Below are 25138 nucleotides of genomic sequence, written 5' to 3'. Positions count from 1 at the left end.
CATTTGTAAAATGGGAATAATATACCTACCTGTGAGGCTCATATGCATATGCAAATAAAGCACTCTGAAGAGTTTAATGAATTGTATAAATGATATTATTATTATTATTATTAGCTATTTCATAATTATACATGTAGGGTCAGCCCCTACTTCTGAGCCTATAAAGAAAGAAGCACCTTCTAGCCCTGGATTCAGGAAGACCTGAGTTCAAATCCAGATTCAGACACATAACATTCACTAGCTGTGTGACTGTGGGCAAGTCACTTAACCCCAATTGCTTCATCCAGAAAAACCCCAAAATACAAAAAACAAGAAAGAGGCACCTTGTAGAATGGTTGTGAGACATTTTTGATTCATGGGAGAAATAATTCATTGGAAATCATTACTGCCCCTTATGGTTCCATAACAAATGAAAAACTAATGCCATTAAAAATTTGTACCAATTGAATTTCATGTGCATTTTTAGGTGGAATTTCCATAGTATTCTTATTCTAAGAACTTAGAATGTAGATACATTTAACTTTTGGACGCTGCTGAGATGTGGGTGGAAATGGAGTTTTGTCAACCTGGACAATTTCTTTTTACTCCTCAAAGCTGAATTTTTTCACATTGGGTTATAAAACACCACTGGGGACCCAGAATCCCAGGCTTCTCTTATTTCATAATTCTTCCAGGGAGCTTGTCATCAATGCAAAGGCTTTTGGAGAGAACATATGAAGAAACTATGGAGACATATTTTCTTATGGGAAAGATTCTGTGTCTAGGCAGGACAATAGAAAACACCTGCTCAATTTGAAGTACTTGTTTCTAGAATGTTACAGTCACAACTTGGTCCCAACATACCACTAGCCATACTTTCATCAGTCTCCTAACTTTGTATCTCCCTATCCCGGCACTATACAACCCCTCCCCACACATTTAGAAACACACACACATACACACACACACCACACACACACACACACACACACACACACGCACATAATTACCTTTTAACTTCAAATCATACCAATTTGTCTTCTCAGTCACTTTTTTATGCTATAAACTGGTCATCCCTTTTGCATTCAGTTGAAGAACATGATTGTGAAATATGTTTCTTTGTCTGTGATTTAGTTCTCTTGTTGTATACACAAGTAGTAAAAAGGCCTTGGCTAGGCCAGAAAAGTGCAGCATGGTCAGTTAATTCTGACATCAGGGCATTCAGAGGCACCACCACATTTTGGAATACCTGAGCTCCAGCTAGATGCCATTAATCACATCCTAACTATTTAAAAAATAGTCCATTTTTATGAACCCTAAGCCTATTTCCAGGGTTTCATCAATACAAAATAGCTTCACTGATCAAGAATATCCCTCTTATTGAAGGTAACTGAGGGGTGTCAAACCTTTCTGTGAGTTAGGGGAATGTCTACCCTAAGCATGTGAAAGCATATCCTAGTAGAAGGGGTGGATGAGAACAATTTGTTCCAAAGACCACAAAGTTGGCTGAAACGGGCACCGTGGAGCTTGATTAGACATCAAAGATACCAAGGGCACCCACTACATGCCTAGCCGCCATCAGTTGTCTTGATTCTGTCCTGCCGCTGGACTGAGAAGACTCTGGAAGACAGAGTGAGGCCAATGACTTTGTATAACTCTGCCTCACTTAAATCTAATGTATACATAAACCAAAAGGCATCACCTATAGTATTTTACCATTTTTACACGTATTATTTGTACCCAACCTGTGTAGAGCATTCCAAGCTCATACTGGTCTGATCAGACACAGTCATACATGCTGTAACTTGACTCTGACATAGTGATGTCATTTTTGTCCCCTTTGAGAATGAAACACAACAACCAACCAACATGAGCTCATCATACTCCTATGGTTATATATGGCTGGCCCTGCATTTTAAGAAGGAAAATTAAGGTATGGGAAACAAGTTGCATGGTCCAAGGACACTAACTCAGTAACAATTCTGGGAGCAGAGTCTAAGTATTTCAACTTCTCTCATTTTACTTATGCCAAATACCCTGTTGTTCTTTTACTGGTATGCTAACTCTTGCTAGCAAAGCTGGTTTTCTTTTTCAGCCATCTAACCTCTCAAGCATGAAGGAGGCAAAAGCCTCCTTCCGGTTTGCTTATATATTATTGTCTCACAGCGAGTATCGCCCAAGGACGTTCCAAATTCTTTGTCTACCATTTTTTTCTTTCTCCATCTTACCAATCTGCTATGACCTAGACTTCAAACTTCATGAGGCAAGGGTCAAGTCTTATCTAAATGTTCCTTCTTCACGTGTCTAATACAGTCAGCTAAAGGACAGGCATTTAATAAATGTGGAATTATTCTTAAATTGAATATTCATACAAAGTATTAATATAATAATGGATAGTGGTGCTTTTTTGATTTTACTTTCATCATGTGTATACCAGTTATTCATATTATTTCCATATTGTTTTAAAATCAACACAATTCTATGCAGGCATATCTTCAGCACTTCAATGGTGTCACAGAGCCTTTGGTATGTTTTCCTAGCCCAATAAGGGCCTATTCTTTAATCAATTAAAAAAATTTTTTTTTAATGTTTTCAATTCCAAATTCTGTTTCTCCACCTCTTTTCCACTGATTGAGAAGGCAAGAGATGTGACGTCCATTACATATATGAATTCATATGTATAAGTCACATTAGTCATATTGTTTTTTTTTAAGCAAGAAGAATAAAGTGGGAAAAATGCTTTAATCTGCACTCCATTTATTAATTCTCTCTCTGAAGGTAGATAGCATTGATAATTATTTGTCAAAGTGACAGCACTGTGCTTGGAATTTCAGAAATAAAGGTAAAAAAGGATACAATCCCTACTTTCAATGTGTATGCAGAATATATAAATATCTATCCATCTATTTTATATATATATATAATATGCACACACACACAAAACACACACACACACACACACACACACACACACCACACACACACACCCCCAGGGAATTCAGGAAGGAGGGCATTAGTAATTGAGAGAATAAAGAAAAATTTTGTGAAGAAAATGGTGGTAGTTGAGCTGAGTGTTGCAGAAAGTGGGAGATTTTGAGGCAGAGATGAACAGGAAGTACATTCCAGACATGGGGGGATAGCCACTGTGAAGGTCCAGAGATAGATGATGGGGAAAGATAAAAGGTCAATTTGGCTGGCCCATGTTGTTGTTTGTCCTTTGTTTTCAAAGAGGACTAGTGATATCATGGAGTGATGTCTTGACTTGCATGTGAATTGGATTTAAGTGAGGCAGAGTTGCCAACGTTGTCAGCCTCACTTTGTCTTCCAGAGTCATCTCAGCCCAGTGGCAGGACAAAAGTCAGGATGACTGGCAACGGCCTAGGATGCAGTGGATGACCTTGCAGTCTTTGACATCTGACCAAACTCTAAGCACTCCACAGTGCCCTCTTTAGCTGTTTTCATGGCCATTGGAACAAATTGTTCTCATCTGCCCGTTCTGATGCCAGAAAATTTCACGTGCTTGGGGTAGATGGCATCCCCCTAATTCACCAATGAGTTTGAGGCCTATTGTATGTGTGTGGTGAGGTCAGAGGTGGGGGGAATGGGTATGTATGGGTATATGTGGGGAGTGTGCTTGTGTACAGGTGTGAGTGTGTGTCCAAGAAGCTGTAATATGCACAGTAGTCACATCCCAGTAAAACCTTCTCAGTAGATGGGCTACACGAGAATGACAGTAGATAAAGCGTATTCTAATCACAATAGACTCATGCCTTGCCTTACCGTTCAGTAATAGCTTACCCAAAGTGGCTGGGGCAGCCAGAGAACACTAAGGCATCAGATTGGTAAATGGGAGTGGGGGATCAGAAGCAAAAATTCCCTCTATAAAATTGGATGTCCTCAATAAGTGGCCCACCTGCCTCTTTCAATTAATAAGGTGCTAACCACTTCCTGAACCCACTTATGTCATTTTTGAATATATGGTTGTGAGGAAACTGATTGCTTGCTTTAAAGAGAGACAGACTCTGCCTCCCTGGAACTTCCACCTGTTGGTCCTACTTTGCCTTTCTACAAATTGAAGGCTGTGCTTGGGAAAAGAAGGCATAAGAATCACAGGAACAAATAGTGTGTGTGTGTGTGTGTGTGTGTGTGTGTGTGTGTGTGTGTGTGTGTGTATGTGAAATTGGTGCCAGGGCTACAGTGTGAACCCCTAAGCAGGATAGATGCTGTTTGTACTAGAATACAGTAACCAGTTGTGGTTATAAAGCCCAGGAAGTAGTGCTATGTTGTTGTTGTTGTTGTTTTTGTTGTTGCCGGGCCTTCCTTCTAGAAGAGGTCCAATGCCATCAGGAGGCTGAAGTCTTGACTTGAAAGTGAATTGGGTTTAAGTGAGGCAGAGCTGTGCTTGTAACCACAGATTCCAATGACAATAAACCATTGAGTCTAGCTGTGACTGTAGATTCAGTTGTGAAGAGTGATAAGGATAGAGGGAACATATCTGTCCTAGGACCAAAAAAAATTTTACCCAAATGAATTAATATGAATTATCACACTTTATATAAGCTGTCTATCAAAATGTTGGCAACCTCTGGTGTCTGCACTTTAGTTATTGTCTGTGTATCACTATTTCTTAGGATAGAGACTGAACTTGTTATATCATCCCTTTGAGGAACTCCCAGATGAGGGAACTCCCTCTACTAGTGTAGGTGGAACATTCATTCCAACTTAGAGTCTTACGGGATTCCCTAGGCTCGTCCATCCTCCACTCAACTGTCAAATTGCTCTGCCTGAAGAACAGTTCTGCTCCTATTAGTCCCCTCTCCCTGATTCAGTATAATTTCGTGGTTCCCTTTCACCTCTCAGAGCCAATATAACGTCTGCTTGGCTTTTAAAGGCTTTTATAACTTGGTCCCTGGCTACAATTGTTCCAGTCTTCTCACACTTCACTTCCTCCCACTCACTCTGGGACCCTGTGATAGTGAACTCCTTGCTCTTCCATCTTCTGACTCTGTGAATTTTCTCTGGCTGTTTCTAAGGCCTAGATTCTATCCCTCCTCATCTCTGTCTTCTGTATCCTTCAAGTATCAACTAAAATAGCACCTTCTGCAAGAAGCCTTTCCTTATTCCCCTTAATGTCAGTTAGTGCCTTCCCTGTGAAATCACCTTGAAATTATCCTGCATATATTTTACACATAGGTAGTTGTTTGTATACTGCCCCCCCCCCATTAGAAGGTGAGATCCTTGAAAGCAAGAATGGGTTTGTTTTTTTTAAATTTTCTTTGTATCCCCAGCATCTATCACAGTTCCTGGAACACAGTAGGCACTAAATAAATGCTTATTGACTTGACTGAGAGTTTGAGTGACTTGCCTAGGGTCACAAAACTGGTATATGTCCAATATAGGACTTGAACCCAGATCTTCCTGATTCATAAGCCAGCTTTTTATTCACTACAACAGGGCTGCCTCTCATTACTCTTTCTTACACCTGATGAAATCATGGTCAAACAATTCACGTTACCCCAGAGGGCTTTCCTGATTAACATGTAGAATTTCATTGTTGGCTCAAGATTAAGCAAAAATCCAAATTTTTTAATATCATTTGTATTTCTACACTTCAAGGATCTGTGATTTCTTTGTTGTGGGAATTCACTTCACCAGTGCAGATTACAGCCCATTCCACACCTAGGTCACATTACTTTTGGGTCTAGCTGTTTGAAACAGTCTTTATTTGAACTTGGCTGAAAAGAAAATGTATCCCTAGGTGGCCAAAGAAAGGAGCCTATTGAACTTGATGTGACTGATCTTTGGACAACAGATTTACAATCTGTTCCTGAACTGTTGAGGATTGGTATACTGTATTGAGACCTTGTACCCTACTGGCTCTGCCTTTGCAAATGAGGTAACAGAGTAGAACTTTAATGGAAGTCAATGTCATTGGTGCCTTTTATATGGGCTTTTGGGTTTTGCAGTAGGAAACCAATTTAATTGATAAGGACCAAGCCAAAGAAGTGGCTTTACTTTTATTAAAGGAATAATTGACCAAGTACCTACAACTTAACAGGCTCTTAGATCGAGAGTTGAAAGGAACGTTAGAGTTTATCTAGTATAACCTCATTTTACAGCTAAGGAAACTGTGGCTCAGGGAGGTTCAGCCAGCCTTCAAGTACTGTCATCTCCAGCCCAAGCACTTATTAGCACTGCCCACTCATGTTGTGATGAGATTTTTGTTTTCTAGCACTACGAGATTTACAAAATACCCACTGTTTTTGAAGTATTTATTCTAATTCAGTTGCTTCCTTTATGCAGAGGAGAAACACTACAATGACGTGCAAGAAGATGGAAGTTCTGTATGTATGGAGGCAGAGATGAAATGGTCTTGTGATCACAGGGTACATAAAGTAGAACATATTAATAGATCTATAGCAGGCTTGATTAAAATGCCTACCATTTTTTCTTTTTGTTCTTAATTTTCATACAGATACCTTGGAACTAGAGAATTGTTTTTGCTTTGTTTCAGTTTGAACGATTTAAGTTCAAATAAAGACTGTTTCAAACAGCTAGACCCAAAAGTAATGTGACCTAGATTAGTAATAGACACTTTCAATGCATTACATTTCTCTTTCTACCTTCACCTTTCGACAAGACTGATGGCTATAATTAATAAAGATTCTGATAATTGTCCTAACTAGGGGTATCCTGTAAGCATGTCAACAAATATGTTAAAGAAGAATTGGATAGAGTGGATTGGTAGTTGGTTCAAAAGAAATCCTCTAAAAAAAATCAGAAAGTAGAGTTGAATGATGACTCCTTCCTGTGCTCTGTTCTACTATGTAGAAGCCAAAAGAACACAAAGCTATAATATCTTGGATGAAATAGAAATTCTTGGTCCTGATGATTGGTTTTGATGATTCCTGAGATAATAAAAATGTCTCCTGATAATTTTTGAAAGATCTGGAATATTAATCCTGGACAACACCCAACTTTCAACTCCTATCAAGTCTATATATATTCCTTCCACAACTCACAGTTATTAGCTGTATAGCCAAAGGCAAACACCGCAATCATTTACTTTACTTACTTGTTTGTAAAATGGGAAAAAATAAGATTTGTATTACTTATCTCATACAGCTATTGTGAAGCTCAAATGGGATAAAACGTGTAAAAACTTTATATAAATGTCATTAATTGTTATGCTGATTATTGTTGTTATCACCATCACAACAAATTACTTTCCATATATTTTGTATTTATCTTGTTGGTATATGGTTGTTTTTTGTTTGTTTGTTTGTTTGTTTGTTTGTTTCTTCTGCTAGAATATGAGCTCCTTGAGGCCTGGGGCCACGGTTTTGCTTTTCTTTGTGCAATTAATGCTAGTACAATGCCCGGCACATAGTGTTGACTGACAGTCATTAGTGTTGTTGTTGTTATTGTTGTCATTATTGTTATTGTTGTTGTTGTTGTTCCCCAGTGCTTGGCTTTCTCAATGGCTAGATTGATACAACTAGACCAAGAACTTGTCAGTAATAGGAAGAAACATAAGCTGTCAATATGTAAGGCAAACCAAGCTGGAGCCAAAGAGAAGGTGATACAGAAACACAAAGCCATATGCGTATGATTACTCTCATCATTTATTAATATTCAGATTGAAAAAGGAGCCTTGGAGCCGCAAGTTACGCTAATTGGCACATTTGCTTTATTTTTTTTAAAACAAACTGGGTTTTTCATTTTTTTTCCTTTTTAGTTCATTCCATCACATTGAAAAGGAGAAAAGAAAAACGTTTTTGAATTCACTCGATAGTTTGAACTCCTCAGATGAACGGAACATTGCACACACACTTGGAACAGAGAGAGAGGGAGTGTGGACTCCCAGAGGGCCACACGCACCAGATCAAAAAACTTGGATACAGTGCAAGAATTTCCCAAATGATTGGATCATCATTACCAAAAAACTCGCCATAACAACACCAAGAAACAAAGAAATGTTTAAGCCACACTGTTTGACTTGGGATCTTTCCTGCTTTTTTTTTTTTAAATGTTTGCCACACAGAGAGAAAGAGGGTTGTGGGGGCAGGGGGAGAAGACAGGCCCACAGTTGTGAGCAGGAGAGGAAGAGGGACTCAGGAGTGGGGGGAGGGTAGAGGGTGCAGAGAGACATGGGTCAGGAAGAGGGAGGGAAGGGAGGCAGGGAGTCATTTCTTTAGGGTTCAGGCATGTTCTTGGTCCGCCTTGCTCTCATCTCCTTTCTCCTCCTCCTGCTGGGCACTTTCCATAGGTTTGGTTTCTTCTACAGCTTCTGAGGAAGATAAGAAGAGAAAAAAATAAAACAGGAAAATGTTATTGTTAGTGTATTATCACATGGGTTGCTTTGGGGATCAAGTTCATCCATACCTTCCTGAGAAGGAAACAAGCTATTTATTGACTCAAGAATTGGTTCCTGTGTTAGAAATTTGTTACTTTGGGATAATCTTATCACTCAGTAACCTGTAGGAACTGAATCAAGGAGTCTAATGGGTGGTGGTGAGCCTCCCACTGAGAAGAGATGAGCTCTATGGTTAGGCAGCAAACTCATTCCCACATTCCAAGTCCTAAAACACAACACAACAAATCACACTTAAAAGAAGTAACATAGCCCATATGTCTACGTTCTATTAGGGTTAAGTTGACCCATTTTATAGTAATAACAATAATAATAGCTTGCATTCACATCAGACTTTTATAATTTTCAAAGTATATTTACAACCATCATCTTATTTGATAATCTCAGCCATGATTAACAAATGTTTGTTGACTGACTGAAAATGCATCTTCTACATGAAAGCTTTCCTGCATGAAGCTTAAGGTCAAGCATGGGAGAGAAGTTGGGAAGGGGTATGCCATATACTTAAATGGCTATAATACAAAGTGGTAGACAATAAAGGTTAAAGTGACATTTAAAGTGCTATGTAGGGTCCAAAGAGAGAAAAATAATTTCCACCTGGGGGAGGGAGGGAAACAATTATTCATGATATTTGAACTAAATATTAAAGATAGGTAAGATTGCAATAGGCATGAGCCCTCCCTCAGGGGAGATATGAGGGAGGGCATATAAGGTACAGGAATTAGAATAAACAAAGATAGAGAGGCATTACAGGAAGGGGTGTCTCTTAGGGACCACTAGTAGCCGAGTGTGGCTTGAATGTAGAGATGTAGACCACATGGAGGGTAGTATGAGATAGGATTTTAAGAATAGTATGAAAGGGGTAGCTAGGTGATGCAGTGGATAGAGCACTGGCCCTGAAGTCAGGAGGACCTGAGTTCAAATCCGGTCTCAGACCAAACACTTGACACTTACTAGCTGTGGGGCAAGTCACTTAATCCCATTGCTTAACCCAAAAAAAAATAAAAGAAAGAAAAAGAACAATACTATGAGAAAAGCATAAACAATCAACTAGTACCAGATTGTGAAGGACCTAAAAGGTAATGCTAATAGATTTAGACTTTATTTGGCAGACAATAGCTAGTCATTGAAGGGTTCTGGGCAGAAGTGCCATGATCAAGTACATGCAAAAGGAAGGCTAGAATGGCTTGTATGTGGATTGTGGCAGTGGGAATAGAAAGAAGGAATCAGATGCTTATTCAGAGTAGATGAAATCATCCTAATGGATCACAAGGTATATGCCCACTGAAACCAGTTTTTTTTAAGGCAATTGGGGTTAAGTGACTTGCCCAGGGTCACACAGCTGGTAAGTGTCAAGTGCTTGGTCTGAGGTCAGACTTGAACTCAGGTCCTCCTGACTTCAGGGCTGGTGCTCTATCCATTGTGCCACCTAGCTGCCCCCCACTGAAACCATTTTTAAGGGCTCTCAAGAGAATCCTGTGAAGAATGAGAAGCCTTTTTGGAGAGTACCTGTTTTAAGTTTCCTTAAACTACTCAGATAGTTGATTTCATGATATCAAATAGTTGACTAAATATACTTATTAGTGGGTGTCAATTATTATCACTCATTTGTCTTTTTACTTTCAATCATGAAGAGTTGCCAATCATTCCATCTTCTCTGGTTTCCTGACATAGAATATTTCTAACAATATATTGTAGTCCCCTTCTTACAATATAAATATTGCTGCCGTCTCTAGGGAGGGCTGGGGGAAGGAGGAGGGAAAGGAAAAAAGAAAAAAAAGAAATTTACACGATGACTTTATTATATATTTAAAAGGAATAGGAAGTTGTACATAATAGATTTCATGTGCAATCATATTATACTATGTTCTAGAAATGCTTGTTTTATTTCACTAATTAAAAACAAAATAAACAACTGTGGAGAAAAAAAATATTCCTTTCTGCCTTCATGTAGCACTCCATAGAGAAAAGGATGTTTTTGACCTTCCTTAGGACAAGAGAAGGGAATGGCAAATTACTCTAGCATCTCTGCCAAGAAAAACCCAAATAGAGTCTTGAAGAGTTGGACATGATTGAAAAATGACTGAAAAAGATAGGCTAAATTCAACAGCATGGCCTGGTGGATAGAAATTTAGATTGAAAGGAAAACATGAATCCAAGTCTTGATTCTAGTGTCTATTAGCTGTGTGACCTTTGGTAAGTCTCTTAACCTCTTAGTACTCCCAGTGATTCTCTGAAACTATAATTGGCAGCAAATATGCTGTCCTATGTTAGTAGAAGGTAATTTCATCACCTGGAAGTTCATTATACCAGTGAAATCATAGATGCAGTCTCTAGTGCTACTCCAAAAGCTCACTAAGGCTCAATTGTCCTATTAAAGGCTTTTCTTGGTAGTCTTTTTCCTTTTTTGTTTTTTAAACTCTGTAAGTTTGTGGGTTGAACAGCAGTGCCTTACACTTTACTATGTTCCTTTAAGCAATACATTTTTTAATAAGTTGCAAAATCGGTTTAAAGGTATATTTAATCTCAGTTTTCTACACCTATTACCCTCATATGTTAAATTTTGCAAAATGTTTTAAAATTTGTTTTAAAATAATATCAGTCAAGGAAATTGCCTCTTTTTAATTCTGAGCAATACAACGAGTAATTTCCACAAAAATTATGTGTACTTCTATGATCAGCTCCCCATCATCCCCAGCCCCCACTGCCACTCCCTACCCCCTGCTATCTCAGCAGTTCTGGCTTGATTGTCTTGTGCTGAAATTCTGTTTTATAGCATCCTAATTATTCAGAGTATCACTAAGATCTCTGCTTAGTGTTCTGATAGAGAAAGTAACCAGGCCTAAAGGTGCCTGGGTTGCTTATGTGCCTTCTTATAAGAACTAAGTGGGTTAGTGGTCAAATTATTTATTTAATAACTGTTTGAATTAATCAAATCCTCTATAAGATGTGACAAAGGAAAGTGACTTTTTTTTTAACATGCAAAAACCATTCATTCAACTGCTCAGTGTATAAATAGTATACTAAGTGCCTTCTTTATTCAAGGCACTGGGATGGAACTGTGGTGGATGAGGAAGACACAGCCTGCCTCTACCCTCCAGAAGGGGATAACATAGCAGGCATCTAAGGAACAACAAAGCAAGACAGAATGTGATAAGCTTCATAAAAGTGCTAAGAAAAAAGTGGTTTTGAGTTCAAAGGAAGGAGAGATCTTAATTGGGAGGGGTGTCAAGGAAGCTTCACTGAAGGGGTAGAATTTCAATGAGAACTTTGAGGATGGCTTTGGATTTTGACAGGTGGAAATGGGATGAAGGAAGGCATTCTAAATAGAGGGAATTTAATGAGCATTGGCAGGGGCATAGAGTATATTTGAGACAAGTGAGTAGTCTGATATGACTGGCATCTAGAACGTACATTGTAGGTGTGGTATAAAACGAAATCAGGGTGGGAGTTTGGGTGAGAGTAAAAAGGAATCTGAATTCAAGGCTATGCAGCTTGGACTTCAGAAACATGTAATAGGCAGCCACTGAAGATTTTTGAGCAGGACAGTGACATCATCTGAATAGTGCTTTAGAAAGATTCTTTTTTTTTTCTGGATCTCCCCCAATCAGGATGCAATTCCATGAATTTCCTGGATCTATTAGGAGCAGTTTGTATAGAGGCTCAACTACATGCCTTCCTATCACTCTGCTATCTTAGCTCTACATCCTTAGAAAGATTAATATGGCAGCAGCATGTAGAATGAATTGGAGGAGGGAAGAGATTAAAAATGGCAGGTTGCTGTAGGAGCATACAATCAAATGAATATCATCCACTTTGAAGTCGTTCCTGGAGAGAACATACATTTTTCCCAATGGTGCCACCACTGGAAAAACATTCTCAGAACTTTTTTTAACCTGGCTTCAAAGCTTGTGTTACACCCTCTTGAACATCCTCAGTGGGAGCAAATCTTCATCCTTTGATGGTAGATTTGATGTTTGGAAATGGCTCAGTCTATTAAATAAAATGGAGGATTTAATAGATGATACAGTTTTTGGTCAAAAAATATAATACTGTTAATGAAACGAATTTCCTTGTGTGGTTTTCAAACTGGTTCAAATGATGATGGAAGCCATAGCTTGGAAATAGGGCTATCCCAGGCTCAGCAAGTTTTGCCAAGGGATAAGTCCATCCAGTAGAAAAAATATAAACCAATCCATGGGAAGAAGTGAAGCATATGGTAGGGCTGAGGGGGAAAGAGAGGACTAAACTGGAATCTGATATTTTCCCTTTAAGCCCAAATCTTAAAATCCCCTTCTCCTACTCCAGCTGTTCCTTGGACATGACATTCCATCTTCTGACCCAGTGTGGGTATTTCCCAAAGCTCTCCCTCTTCATAGCTGCCTCCTGCCTTCAATGCTCAGTTCATCCCACCTTCTGCAAGGCATTTTCCTGATTCTTCCACCCTCCTTTTCCCCACCCTTACCTAGTTCCTTCCCTTTGTAATTACCTTTCATTTACATTGCATATACTATATATGAACATATTGGCTTATGCATCATCTCCCCTATTAGAATGTGAGCTTCTTGAAGCCAGGGACCACGTTTTTGCCTTCTTTGTATTCCCAATCCTCAGTTCAGTATCTGGCACTTAATACACGCTTAAGGATTGATTGATTGATGGATTAATTAATCAGTGGTTTATTCCATATATTGCTGGGATTTTCATATTGTTGGTTTTCTTTTAAATGTAGCTATATTACTTAGTAATCATTAGCAAATAAAATAAAATGAAACCCTCACATGTATGTGTTTTTCCTCCTCAGTTGACTGCAATATCCTTTAGGGTATCACAAACATCTTGCAATAAATTCTTTGTGGCAGAATGGACTTTTTTTTTTTAACACTGCCAGAAGTACTAAGAAGAAGAAAAACATTTCTTTGTCTTCCAGGCCAGTTAGGCCCTGAAGTTGAATGATTTATCTCATGCAATTACTTCATATGGATTTAAGCCAATAAATTGAGGGTTATTGAGTCCATGCACAATTTCTGAATTGCTACTTACCCTCTCATTTTGATACAGACCTGTGAGAGATTCAGACTGGAGAGAAAAAAACCAGACCTTAGAGCCATGAAAATCTGGGTTCAAGTTCTATCTACTACATACTAGCTGTGTGACTAATCACTTAGCTTCTCATTACTCCAGATGACTCTTCAAGATAATACCCAAAAGACAAGACATGGTACACCTGAGTGGAAGCAGTTTCCACACTAGGGGGGTGCAAGCACCAATAAAAATCACAGGTCTAAAAATCACACACTTTCTCATTAAGTGAATTGATTCCAGTGGTACAAAAAGTAGTATCTCTATTTCTCTCCTATGTTGCTTCCAATTTCCCAATACACAACTTTGTTTGGGGCATGACCTTTGTGTGCTAATTAATCCTATAACTTATAGCCCCTGCTGAGACCCTTACATGTTTTCCAGTGAGATTTTATTGAAATTATTTAGAATCTTTTCAGAAAATGTACTTAGCAAAGTAGAACCTGACAAAAGTTTGGAGGGAGTCAGAGAAGAAGGGCTGGGAAAGGGGAGTTGTATTCTACTCATTTAATATTATTATCAGAATAATATGAAGTTCCATCTTTGGACTGACAATATAGTACTGAACTAGATTATGGGGCAATCACAAACTGTCAGAGCATCAGTTTCTTCATCATTAAAGCGAGAATAATTTTCTTACACTACCTTACTGGGTTGTGAAGAAAGTGCTTTGTAAATCTCAAATCTCGGTAAATGTAAGCTGTCATTTTATTTATTTTTGGTCCAGACATGCAGTCATGTTGGTTTAGATCTCCTGGTGAGAAAACTCCCTCTACCAGTGAAGATCAGCACCAATTCTGCACCTTAGAACCTTGGAGAGTCACCTAAATTACTGAGAAATTAAGGAACCTGCCTAGGGTCTTATAGCACATACTCATCTGAGGTGGTATGTAAACTTAACTCTTTTTATCCACTACATTATGCTGTTTTATTATCATAAATGTGGTTGTTTTTCTGAACAGGTCATTCTCATCTCGTTCAAAGGGGTTCAAAAAGAAATAGTTATAACAAAAGTTGATATCCTGATATTATTCTTTTTTATATTTAATATTCTAATGATTATTAGACGGGTAGGTAAAATAATTTCTATTTGTATTTTTTTTAAGTATTACTATGTAAATAGCCATCCTCTGTGGTCTTACCAAAAGCATCTTTGGTACAACTCCAGTATCAGACTGGTAACAAAGCTCACATGCATTTTGTCCTATTTGCACAGTCTTTTTATTTCTTCTGCTAGATCTCTATGTGTTTTTTGTTCCACACAGACTGGGGATTATTAACATTTGATATGGTTATATCTAATAAAAATGATACATTTTTATGGCTCAATGTTAAGTTTGGTTTGTGGTGAGCAACAGGTACCTACTGTGATAACAGTCTAATTGCAGTACAGTTATTGCTTGAGCCGACATATTTATTATTGTTGTTTGACTGAAACAATTGTGGATTCAGTGGCTTGGAAGCAGGAGCAAACATTTATAGCAGCATAAAAGCTTTAACATTACTTTCGGGTTTGACTTGAGATGGAAACTTCAGAGAAGGACGATTAGACTGTGTGAGTTGAGTATGATGGCAATGTACAGGAAAGAGGGGCTATTCCCAGGAGATAAGGAAAAGGACAGATTGAAGGGATTCTGTGGAGTTGTTAGACTTTCTGTAGTTTACCTTGAGAAACCAACCTTCTAAGATTAACTCGCATGTTCTTCGCTTTTCTCTATTGTGCCCATTGCCTAGGTCTAACAGAAAGGATCAAATTTTACACGAGTTCATTTTAGCCAATAGTACGCTATGACAGCAAATAATTAGTAGTTGCTTTCCAATTTCTGAAGATCTCAACTTAGTCAACAAACAAAACAGCTTCAAAGGGAAAGAAGGCATAGACACACACAATGTTCTCTTTACAAGCAAAGTCACTGGGGCAAAATGGATCATATGACTTTTCAAAAGTAGCACAATAGATTGGATGAGAAAGAATCCTGAACTAGCCAAGTGATCTTAGTTCTGGTCTTGGCCTTGGCTGTATGTCATGTGACTTTGGGCAAGTTGCTTTAGCTCACAAGCCCTCAGTATTTTTGTCTGTAAAATTGTTGTGGTTTAGTTGTTTCCTACTCTTCATGACCCCATTTGGGGTTTACTTGGCAAAGATACTGGAGTGGTTTTCCATTTCCTTCTCCAGCTCATTTTACAGATGAGGAAACTGAGGCAAACAGGGTTAAGTGACTTGCCCAGGGTCACAAAGCTAGTAAGTGTTTGAGACCAGATTTGAGCTCAGGAAAATGAGTCATTCTGACTCGAGGCCCAGCACTCTATCCACTATATCACCACGTGACCTATCAAGGAAGATACCATAAAACAAAACTGGGGGAAAGGGATGTTAATTTGTATTAACCGCATTATGGCATTTCTATCCAAAGAACTAAATCCTGGGGGCAATGAATGACACTTTTTATCACTACTGAATATATTATAAGTACTTGTTATAAAATAATGTTAGTAGATAAAACACACAATCACACTATGAAGGTCACAAAAACTGAAGAGAGGGGGGAAAATGAAGGGTAAGAAAGCCAAAGAGAGAAAAAAATAAGGGGAGAAAAGAAAGGAAGGAAGGGAAGGGAAGAGAAATGAAGGAGAAGGGAAAGTAAAGGAAAGAGAGGAAAGGAGAAGGGGGAGGAAGGGGGAGGGAGAGAGAGGGAGAAGGGGAGGAATAGGGAGGGAGGGAGAGGGAGAGAAAGAGGAAGAAGGAGAGACAGAGAGAGACAGAGAGAGAGAGAGAGAGAGAGAGAGAGAGAGAGAGAGAGAGAGAGAGAGAGAGGATGATGGTGCAGAGTCGGTACTGAGTGGTAGAAAGAGCACTTGATTAAGTACCAGGAGACCCGAGGTTTAATCCTAGTTCAGCCTATAATTTATTACATAACTTTGGGAAAGTAAGTTGATTTTATTTTCTGGGCCTGTAGTTCCTCAACCATAATAATGGCCACATTTGATTTACCTCTTTGAACTGTTTTGAGGATCAGATACAGAACACATACACATATGTGAATATACAAGAGTTTTTAAAATATGTAGTTATAAAACTTTAGACAGTATTATTGTTCAGGTAGAGGGAAGAGAAAAAGAAAGGATCTCAGAATAGAAAAAGTCATGTTGAAACAGAAGACCTGCTGAGGGCTAGCTTTTGATGTAAAGGCTCTCAATGTCTTCCTGAATAAAATTCAGTGTACAGAAAAGAAAGTGGTTCTTTGAAATGAAGTTTAGTGGCAGAAGACATCTTATTGTTGCCAGAGGTTTGGAGCAGAACAATATCATACTAAGAAATAGCATTTTCTGGAAGTCAAAATGGGAAAAGTCTATGAATTCTATCACCTCTGCCCTCCAAAAGAGGCAAATTCAAGCTATTCACAAACACATGAAAGGGTATTCTAAATCACTAAGAGAAATGCACATTAAAGAAACTGAGATTTAACCTTATATTCATCAGATTGGCAGAGATGAGAAAAAATGAAAATGATATGCAAACTTTTCGATTCAGCAATAAAGCTCTTGATTATATATTCACCAAAGAAGACAAAACAAAGGGAAATGTTCCTAAATATATGTCAAATAATGGCAACAAGAATTTATTAAGCATTCACTGTGTGTCAAGCATTGTGCTGAGTACGAAAAGAAAGACGAAAACCAGGTCCTGCTTTCAAGGAGCTCACAATCTAATGGGGGAAACAATGTGCAAATAAATATGCACTAATTAATATAATATATATATAATATACATATATATATACACATTTATGTTGTGTGCATGTGCATATGTATGTGTATGATAAACTGGAAATACTCAACAGAAGAAAGGCATTAGTATTCATTAAAGGGGAAATATACACATATATATATTTTATGTGTATATCTAAATCTATAGCTACATAATCTATAGATTGATTTAATTACAAAAGCAAAGAATTGGAAGGAGAGTAGGTGCCCAGTATTTGGAGAATGGCCTAATAAATTGTGGTATATTAATGTGGTAGAATATTCTTATTCCATAAAACATGGTGAATATGAATTCATTGGATATTTATAGACTTTCATGAACTGATGCAAAGTAAAGTAAGCAGAACCAGGAGAACAATTTATATCATGATTATAATAATGTAAAAAAAAAGTGACAGTGAAAGACTGAAGAACTCTAGTCAAGACAGTGACCAAATATGATTTCAGAGGACTTTTTGGAGAAGCATGCCTCCCACCTATAAAGAAAGAGATAATATATAACAGATGCAACATGAGGTATTCATTTGTAGACATAGACAATAGGTTAGTTTGCCTTGCTTGGTTATCTACTTGTTACAAAGGAAGACCCTTGGAGATGGTGAATAGAGGATAGACTTATTGAGAAGTGGTACTTCTGTATTTAAAAATATGAAAAGAATACCGTTAAAACATTTTTTAAATGTTCTCCATTCTCTACTGCAACAATCTTTTTAAGAATATTAGAGAATGTCCATGATAAGCCAACAGGTTTAACTTCTAATCATACTCTTCTTTTCCTAAAAATTACTTGGGAATTAATTGTAATAGCTATATCATTAAGTCTATTGCATAATTGCAATTTACAGAAGAATTTCACTACAAATTTCTACTTTGTCAGAGTTTAAACTTGATTTTTAAGACCTTAAATCTGCTTACTTTGAAGAGGTGGAAACTTTGGAAGAGTATTCAAATTATTTTGTTTTCTCACAATTAAAGCTCTTTGCTAGCATGAAGAAAATGGCCTCCCTAAATGACCTCAGAAAAATAAGATAATTTCACAGAGTTTTAATTTCTAGGAGAAAAGATTCCAGAAAAAAAAATAGTGTTAGAACAGATTGTGGTCTAAAATTCAATTCAATTCAACTCAATTTAGTTCAATAGAATTCAATTAATTTTAATTCAACTCAAATCAATGTTATTTAATTCTAAAACACCGAGTTCCTACTACATGGAAGGACTGTTCTACATCCTACTAATAAAAAGACAAAAACCATTAGTTTGTTGAGTTCTTTTTTTCTTTTCCTTTCAATCTCTTTTCTTTTTCTATCAGGATCTTGGTACCTGGGTCAGCAGCGATGGGTGAAAAAGAACACAGAAAAAGAATTCAAGAAATAACAACTTAATGGGTGGTGTCTTTTTTAACTTGAAAACTGCCTTTGAAGAAATCATTATAAGTAATTTTTTAAAAACATTATGTGCTGTCTATCAAAAATATTTAAAACATTTATAGGAAGTAAAATGAAGACACCCTTTTAAACCTCAGGTTTATTTTTTCAAACATCACAAATACACACTATCAAAGAGTATGCAGGAATATTAATGAATAACCTTTAACCTTCAGTGAAAAATGAATTTGAGTTAAGTAGTGACTTCAAAGGAAAGCCAGTATGATATCAGGGGCTAGTCATCAAAGGAACCTGGTTCTGGCTGTGGGAGATGGTCACATCGCTCCCTCACAGGATTAAAGCTCTCTTGTTATGAAACTGAAAATGTTTAGATGAAGGCTGTCAGATCTCTGAAACCTAACTAGTTTTAGAGGTAGACATAAAAACTAAAAGGCTTGAGTTAGGTATTGCATAGGTATAGCATTACAGATCTTGATCCAGAAGGGTCTTTCAAGGCCATCTAATTCACTCCCTTCATTTTACAGATGAGAAAACTGAGGCTCAAGGAGCTTGAATGACCTGCCAACATCATACAGATAATAAACTTTAGAAAGAGTATTTGAACCCAGGTGCCCTGACTCCAGAGCCATGTTCTTTCTACTGTACCACACCACCAAAACAAGATTAGAAGTCTTATTAATTTTACCTATGCAACATCCTTTGTATCCATCCTCTTTTTTTTTTTTTGGTTAGGCAGTGGGGTTAAGTGACTTGTCCAGGGTCACACAGCTAGTAAGCATTCTGTGTCTGAGGCTGGATTTGAACTCAGGTCCTCCTGAATCCAAGGCTAGTGTTCTATCCACTGTGCCACCTAGCTGCCCCCCATCCTCTTTACTCTATTTATATACAGTAACTATTCTAGCTTGGGGCTTCCTTATATCTAGTCCAATATTTCAGTAGGCTTCTAACTGGATTCTCTACTTCCAATCTCTGTGCTCTCTAATTCATCCTCACACAGTTACCAAAATAATCTTCCTGCTGTACAGATCTGACAATATCACTTCCCTATTTGAGAAACTCTAATGATTCTCTATTGCTCCTAAGACAAAATTCTATTCAGATAAAAAAGCTTTTAAAAATATAAAATATATGAAAAGGAATAAATAAGATTAAAAAAACCCTCTTCAGCTTGACATTTAAAGTCAGGGTTGGCATCCTAACATAAATACAAAATCCCCAGCCTGGCACTTAGAGTCCTTGAAAACCTGACTCCTAGCAACCTTTCCAGTTTTCTTGTTTTGGGTTTTTTTTTTTGCATTTTGCTCTCTATTCTAGTCAAACAGATCAGCCAACTGTTTGCCATATATGCCATTCTATATTATATCTTCAAGTCTTTGAAAAAGTGGTCTCTCACAACTAGAACGGGTCATCTCCCCACCACCACCTCCAAGAATCCCTTCTTCCCTCAATGCATTTCAGGTGCCACTCCTACATGAGGCCATTTCTAACCTTTCTCTGCCCTTCCTTCCAGGAATTTGCACCCTCTCTTTCATGAAATTGCTCTGAATTAGTTTGTATATATTTGGTATTTACTTTTTTTGTGTATGTGTATCTTTCCAATAGAACATCACTTCTTCAAGGGTAGTGACTGTTGTGTTTTCTTGTCTCCATATCCCTAGTACCTTAAACATAAAAGGTATTTAATAAATATTTATTGAACAGTCATTATATTTTTAGATGCTTACCATCTGTTCTCAGAAGCTCCAATTCTACCAACATTGTCAATCAATATTTGGACTCCTCAGAGGTCCATAACACTTATGGGCACCATTTTACAGGTTTAGCAGAAATACTAACTTCTTCAAGTACACTTGGGAGCAAAACAATAGTTACAACACCAACAAACTAGGTCAGAAGCCTTAAGAAGCAAGTTTTACTACTAGCCTCTGATAACATCATATTTTTCTGAAAGTTTATCAGAAAAGATAAAAATCTAGAATCACAGCCAGAAAATACAACTTTTCTACAAGTGTCAAATCTGAAATAAGCTTTAAAAGACAGAGCTTTGAAATTGCTATGGCAATACATATGACTGGACGGAAAGATATCTGCAAGAAGGGGATAAGAAGGGAACTGTTCATTCCAAAGGAAATTAGTTTTTATTTATCTTGATGTAATAAAGCTAGGAATCCAACATGAATCTCAAAGGATATTAAAAGTGGATGGTTTTCTCAGTTTTGATCCATTTCCACTGAATTGGTAGATCATTGGTTCTTATACTCTTGCTGCCTTCCAGAGAAAGTTTCTGGACAGTCTTTATGAGAATACTTCATAAAAACATACATTTCTTTCATGAAGAATTTAGTACTAATCATAAAGGAATGAACCTGCCTTCTATTATTTTCATCCATTGAAAAGCAGAAAAATTGTGAGGCCAAACTCTTATTCAAAATATCTAGCTCTTTTGATATCTCATATAAATGAGTTGAAGTTTATTTTTTGAGAAATCAACCAATCGATTAATAAGCATTTACTAGATATTACTATGTGCCAGACACTATGCTAATTTGAGGGCATACAAAAACAAAAGTTGAATAGCCACTAACATAAAGTAAACATTCATGAGAGAGACAACACATGTAAGTATATGAATAATGTATAATAAATGAACACAGGGTGATATGGGGAGAAAGGTGACACCAGGTGATACCAGGAAAGGCTTCATGTGGAAGATAACACTTGAACTGAGTCTTGAAAGGAACCAGAACTCCCTGGGGGTCAAGGGGAAGAGGGAGATCATCCCAGGCAGGGGGACCAGCCAGTACAAAGGCTTGGACATGGGAGATGGAGTCATTTGTGCATGACAGCAAGTAGGGCAATATGACGGAGGTGCAAGGTGCAGAGAGAGGAGAGGTCTGTAAGAATGCTGGAAAGGAAGGTGAAGGTCAGGTTATGAAAAGACTTAAATGTCAAACACAGGAGTTTATACTTGATTCTAGAGGCAAAGAGAGCCAATGGAGTTTGTCCAGCAAAAGTATAACAAGGTCAAAGCTGAGTTTTAAGAAAATCACTTTGAAAGCTACATGTTTGGAGTTGGGAAAAATTTGAAGCAGGCAGACAAAATGAGAAACTACCTGCAATAGTCCAGGAGAAAGGTGATGAGGGCCTGAACTAGGGTAGTGGCTTAGTAAGAGGACAAGAGGGAACAGAAACTGTTACAGAAACTGAAATCCCAAGATTTGACAACTGGTGGGATAAGTGAGAGTGAGGTGGGAAAGATGGCACCAAGGTTGGAAATATCTTTAACAGTAATAAGAAAGCTCAGAAGAATGGTTTTTTGGGGGAAAGTTAATGAATTCTGTTTGGGGCATACTGAATTTGGGATATCCGGTTGGAAATGCCCAGTAGGTTTTGGTGATATAAAACGAGTTCAGAAGATTCACTAGAGATGTATATAGATACGGTAGTTATATGTGTAGAGATGATAATTCAATCCATGGGAACTAACGAGATCCCCAAATGAGAACATATAGAGACAAAAAATAGAAGGGCTGGACAGGGCCTGAGGATATAACCAAAGTTAGTGGGCATAACATGAATAATTAAAAAAAGAAGAAGAAGAAGAAGAAGAAGAAGAAGAAGAAGAAGAAGAAGAAGAAGAAGAAGAAGAAGAAAAGAAGCAAAGGACACAAGAGTGGTTGGACAATGTAGGTGAGGAACCAAGGGGCAGAAGGGGAGAGAGAGAGAGAGAGAGAGAGAGAGAGAGAGAGAGAGAGAGAGAGAGAGAGAGAGAGAGAGAGAGAGAGAGAAATTTGTTTCATCTAATTACCTTTGACTATAGTCTGTCTAGTCCTCAAAATGAATAAGACATTATCCTGGATATGTGACTATTGTTCCACCTCAATGCTTCAAGGATCTATGGGAACTCCTTATACCAGGGTAAACAACAACCCTTCAATGTAGCAATAGTCTTCAAGAGCCACTATGGCTGAAAAATTAATCACCTTGCTGTCAACCCAGCCATGAGCCTCTCTAGATTGAGATAAGGTAGTTTTCAGAAAACAAGCCCATCCCTGGGCCCAAACCTGAAGCTTTTCTAGCTGATGATTAAAGGGCTCGGGTTTTGAGAATGGAAGGTCACTAGAAAATTATGATGAGGCATTTGAGTAGAAGTCAGTTTTAATTGACTTTTTCCTTAATGGTCAAACATTTCAATATTTTCACAGATCTGTGTATGCATGTGTTGGGGAGGAGGATTATGTCCAGGGATGATCAATATGACAAAAGACAACAATAAATTATGTTTTAATGCAACTTTTAAAAAAAGTTTTATTGATGACAAAAGGCATCAATAAAATATTTTAAAGGAAAAGGAATCATTTGGGTTGCCTCCAGACTCACCAATGTTGTGAGATATAAATACATGTATATATGTGTAAACATATATGTATATATTTATACACTTATATAGATATACATCTAGGTAAGCATGCATATGCACATCCGTACACTATATCTATCTATCTATCTATCTATCTATCCATCCATCTATCTATTTTTTTTTTGGTGAGGCAATTGGGGTTAAGTGACTTGCCCAGGGTCACACAGCTAGTGAGTGTTATATGTCTGAGGCCAGATTTGAACTCAGGTCCTCCTGACTCTAGGGCCGGTGCTCTATCCACTGCGCCACTTAGCTGCCCCTACATTTTGTTTAATTGAGATTGAACAAATCAACGTTTTTACCTGAGATTTAAAGTACTACATATAAATCAGTTCTTTATTCTCCATCCTCATCAAAACTCTAAACTGGCCAATATTTGGAGGCTGTGTAGAGGAGGATGAAATCAAAAGTTCATTCTATACTCAACTGGAAGAGTGTCTAGCTATATCCTCTAAAGCACATTGAGCTGAAGCTACTTGTCCACTGTGGGGTCACATCTCAGGGTGGCCCTGAAACAAAACACGACAGACCTGATTTCTGATAGCTCCTTAAACAGATTCCAAAAAGCAGCCCCTGCCTGTTTTCCACATTCTGTGTGTTTCCTCAAAAGGGTGAGAAAAGCACGTCTGTAAGTTCTGTTGGGGAGCAAGCATTGGGAACATATGTAGCTGCGGCTGTTCCAGAGCTCAGACAGGCAGACAGCAATTTGGAGGATGGCGGCATTCCCAGCTGACATTGCCTAGCCTGTTGTAATGGCCCAGCTTGCCGGCTCCTCTCCAGGCCCTTCTGTGCCCCCACATTACTGAAATTAGGTTGAGGGATTTCCGAGTAAAAAATTACCTCTGGGGACCTACCCAACTTTCTAGCCTTGTCAGAAGTGATTAAGAAGAAGCAGATATCATTTTGTGGCCATTCCCACAACCATCCTCCTGCTCACTACTTTGGGACTGGAGGGTTTGTGGATGTTTAAGTATTTGCCTTGCCTAAATAGTATGCACCATCCCCTCAAGTATTAAAAGCAATGCAAATAAGAATACCACTATATTGAGCGATATGTAGGTCTATCTTTTGTGATTTTACACAGCCTGTCTTCTTTTATAGTATGACAGATGTCAATCTTGAGCCTATACCAGCATACTACTATTACTAGGTTAGATTATTTTCACCTGTTTGAAAGTCCCTTTCATGTTCATTATAACATGTTACATTCAAAAGCAATTTAAAAGCACTGGTCTAGAGCATACCATTTTGATGTTATTGGAACAGAGATTCCCAAGGGCTTCCTGACTTCTGAGCCCCCGGGGGGGGGGGAACCTGCAGCCTCAAGGCCACAAGCTGCCCTCTAGGTCTTCAATGACTGAATCCAATCTTCACAGAACAAATCCCCTTGATAAAGGATTTGTTCTGTAAAACTTGGACTCAAGCAAAAAGCCACACCCGAGGACCTAGAAGTCCACATGTGGCCTCCAGGCCACAGGTTCCCCACCCATACAGCCTAGGTAAAAAGAAATACCCTGCTGGACATAACTAGCATCTCTTGAGAATCTAGGTCATTTATATGCCAGAATTTCGCATGAGGGAAGTTTGGGTACCATATGACATAGTGAAAAGGATACAGGATTAGGAGTTAAGGGACCTGGGTTCTATTCCCAGCTCTGCCACTAACTAGCCATGAGCTTGGCAAGTCACTTCATCTCTCAAGGAATCAATTTGACCATATATAAAATAATGGAGTTAAATTAGATCATTTCAAGAAAATTTTAGAATTCAGATTCTAAATACCTAAAATTCAATGAAGAACTAAAGAAATTGCTTCCTTTTGATTTTGCTTATAGAAAACACCAATTCCCTAGATATAGAGGGAGAAGGTAATCTGTTCTTTTTACCTTAACCTGCCTTCACATGTGCCTGCCTGGATTTCAGTTTGGGCTGGGCTGTGGGAGAAAATTACGTTCCCTATAACCAATGACCAAGTTATGCTCACTAACATTTTGTTGTACAGTCCTGAGCAAAACAAAGATAAGTATAATACTGGATATATGGAAAGGCAGGGAGAGTACATCACTGCAGCATTCTAGTAACATACAGCCTGTGTGATGTGGGCCATGGGCAGCTATGCTTGGATTATTC

At 38.0% G+C, this 25138-nt stretch overlaps 1 protein-coding gene across 1 annotated transcript in view; it reads right to left on the bottom strand.

The window, feature by feature from the left end:
- Positions 1–7586: 7586 nt before the first annotated feature.
- GAP43 (growth associated protein 43) overlaps positions 7587–25138 on the bottom strand; it is a 130574-nt gene continuing 113022 nt past the window's right edge. Inside the window, exon 3 of the mRNA XM_021007194.2 lies at positions 7587–8269. Coding sequence (XP_020862853.1) covers positions 8181–8269 — 89 coding nt within the window. The 3' untranslated portion in view covers positions 7587–8180. The remainder of the gene's footprint in view (positions 8270–25138) is intronic.

This window comes from Phascolarctos cinereus, unplaced genomic scaffold (genome assembly GCF_003287225.1).
Source record: "Phascolarctos cinereus isolate Bilbo 61053 unplaced genomic scaffold, phaCin_HiC Scaffold_726;HRSCAF=1367, whole genome shotgun sequence".
In the NCBI taxonomy this organism is placed as follows: Eukaryota; Metazoa; Chordata; class Mammalia; order Diprotodontia; family Phascolarctidae; genus Phascolarctos; species Phascolarctos cinereus.
Note: the sequence above shows the minus strand (reverse complement) of the source record. Positions and strands in the feature narration are given on the sequence as shown.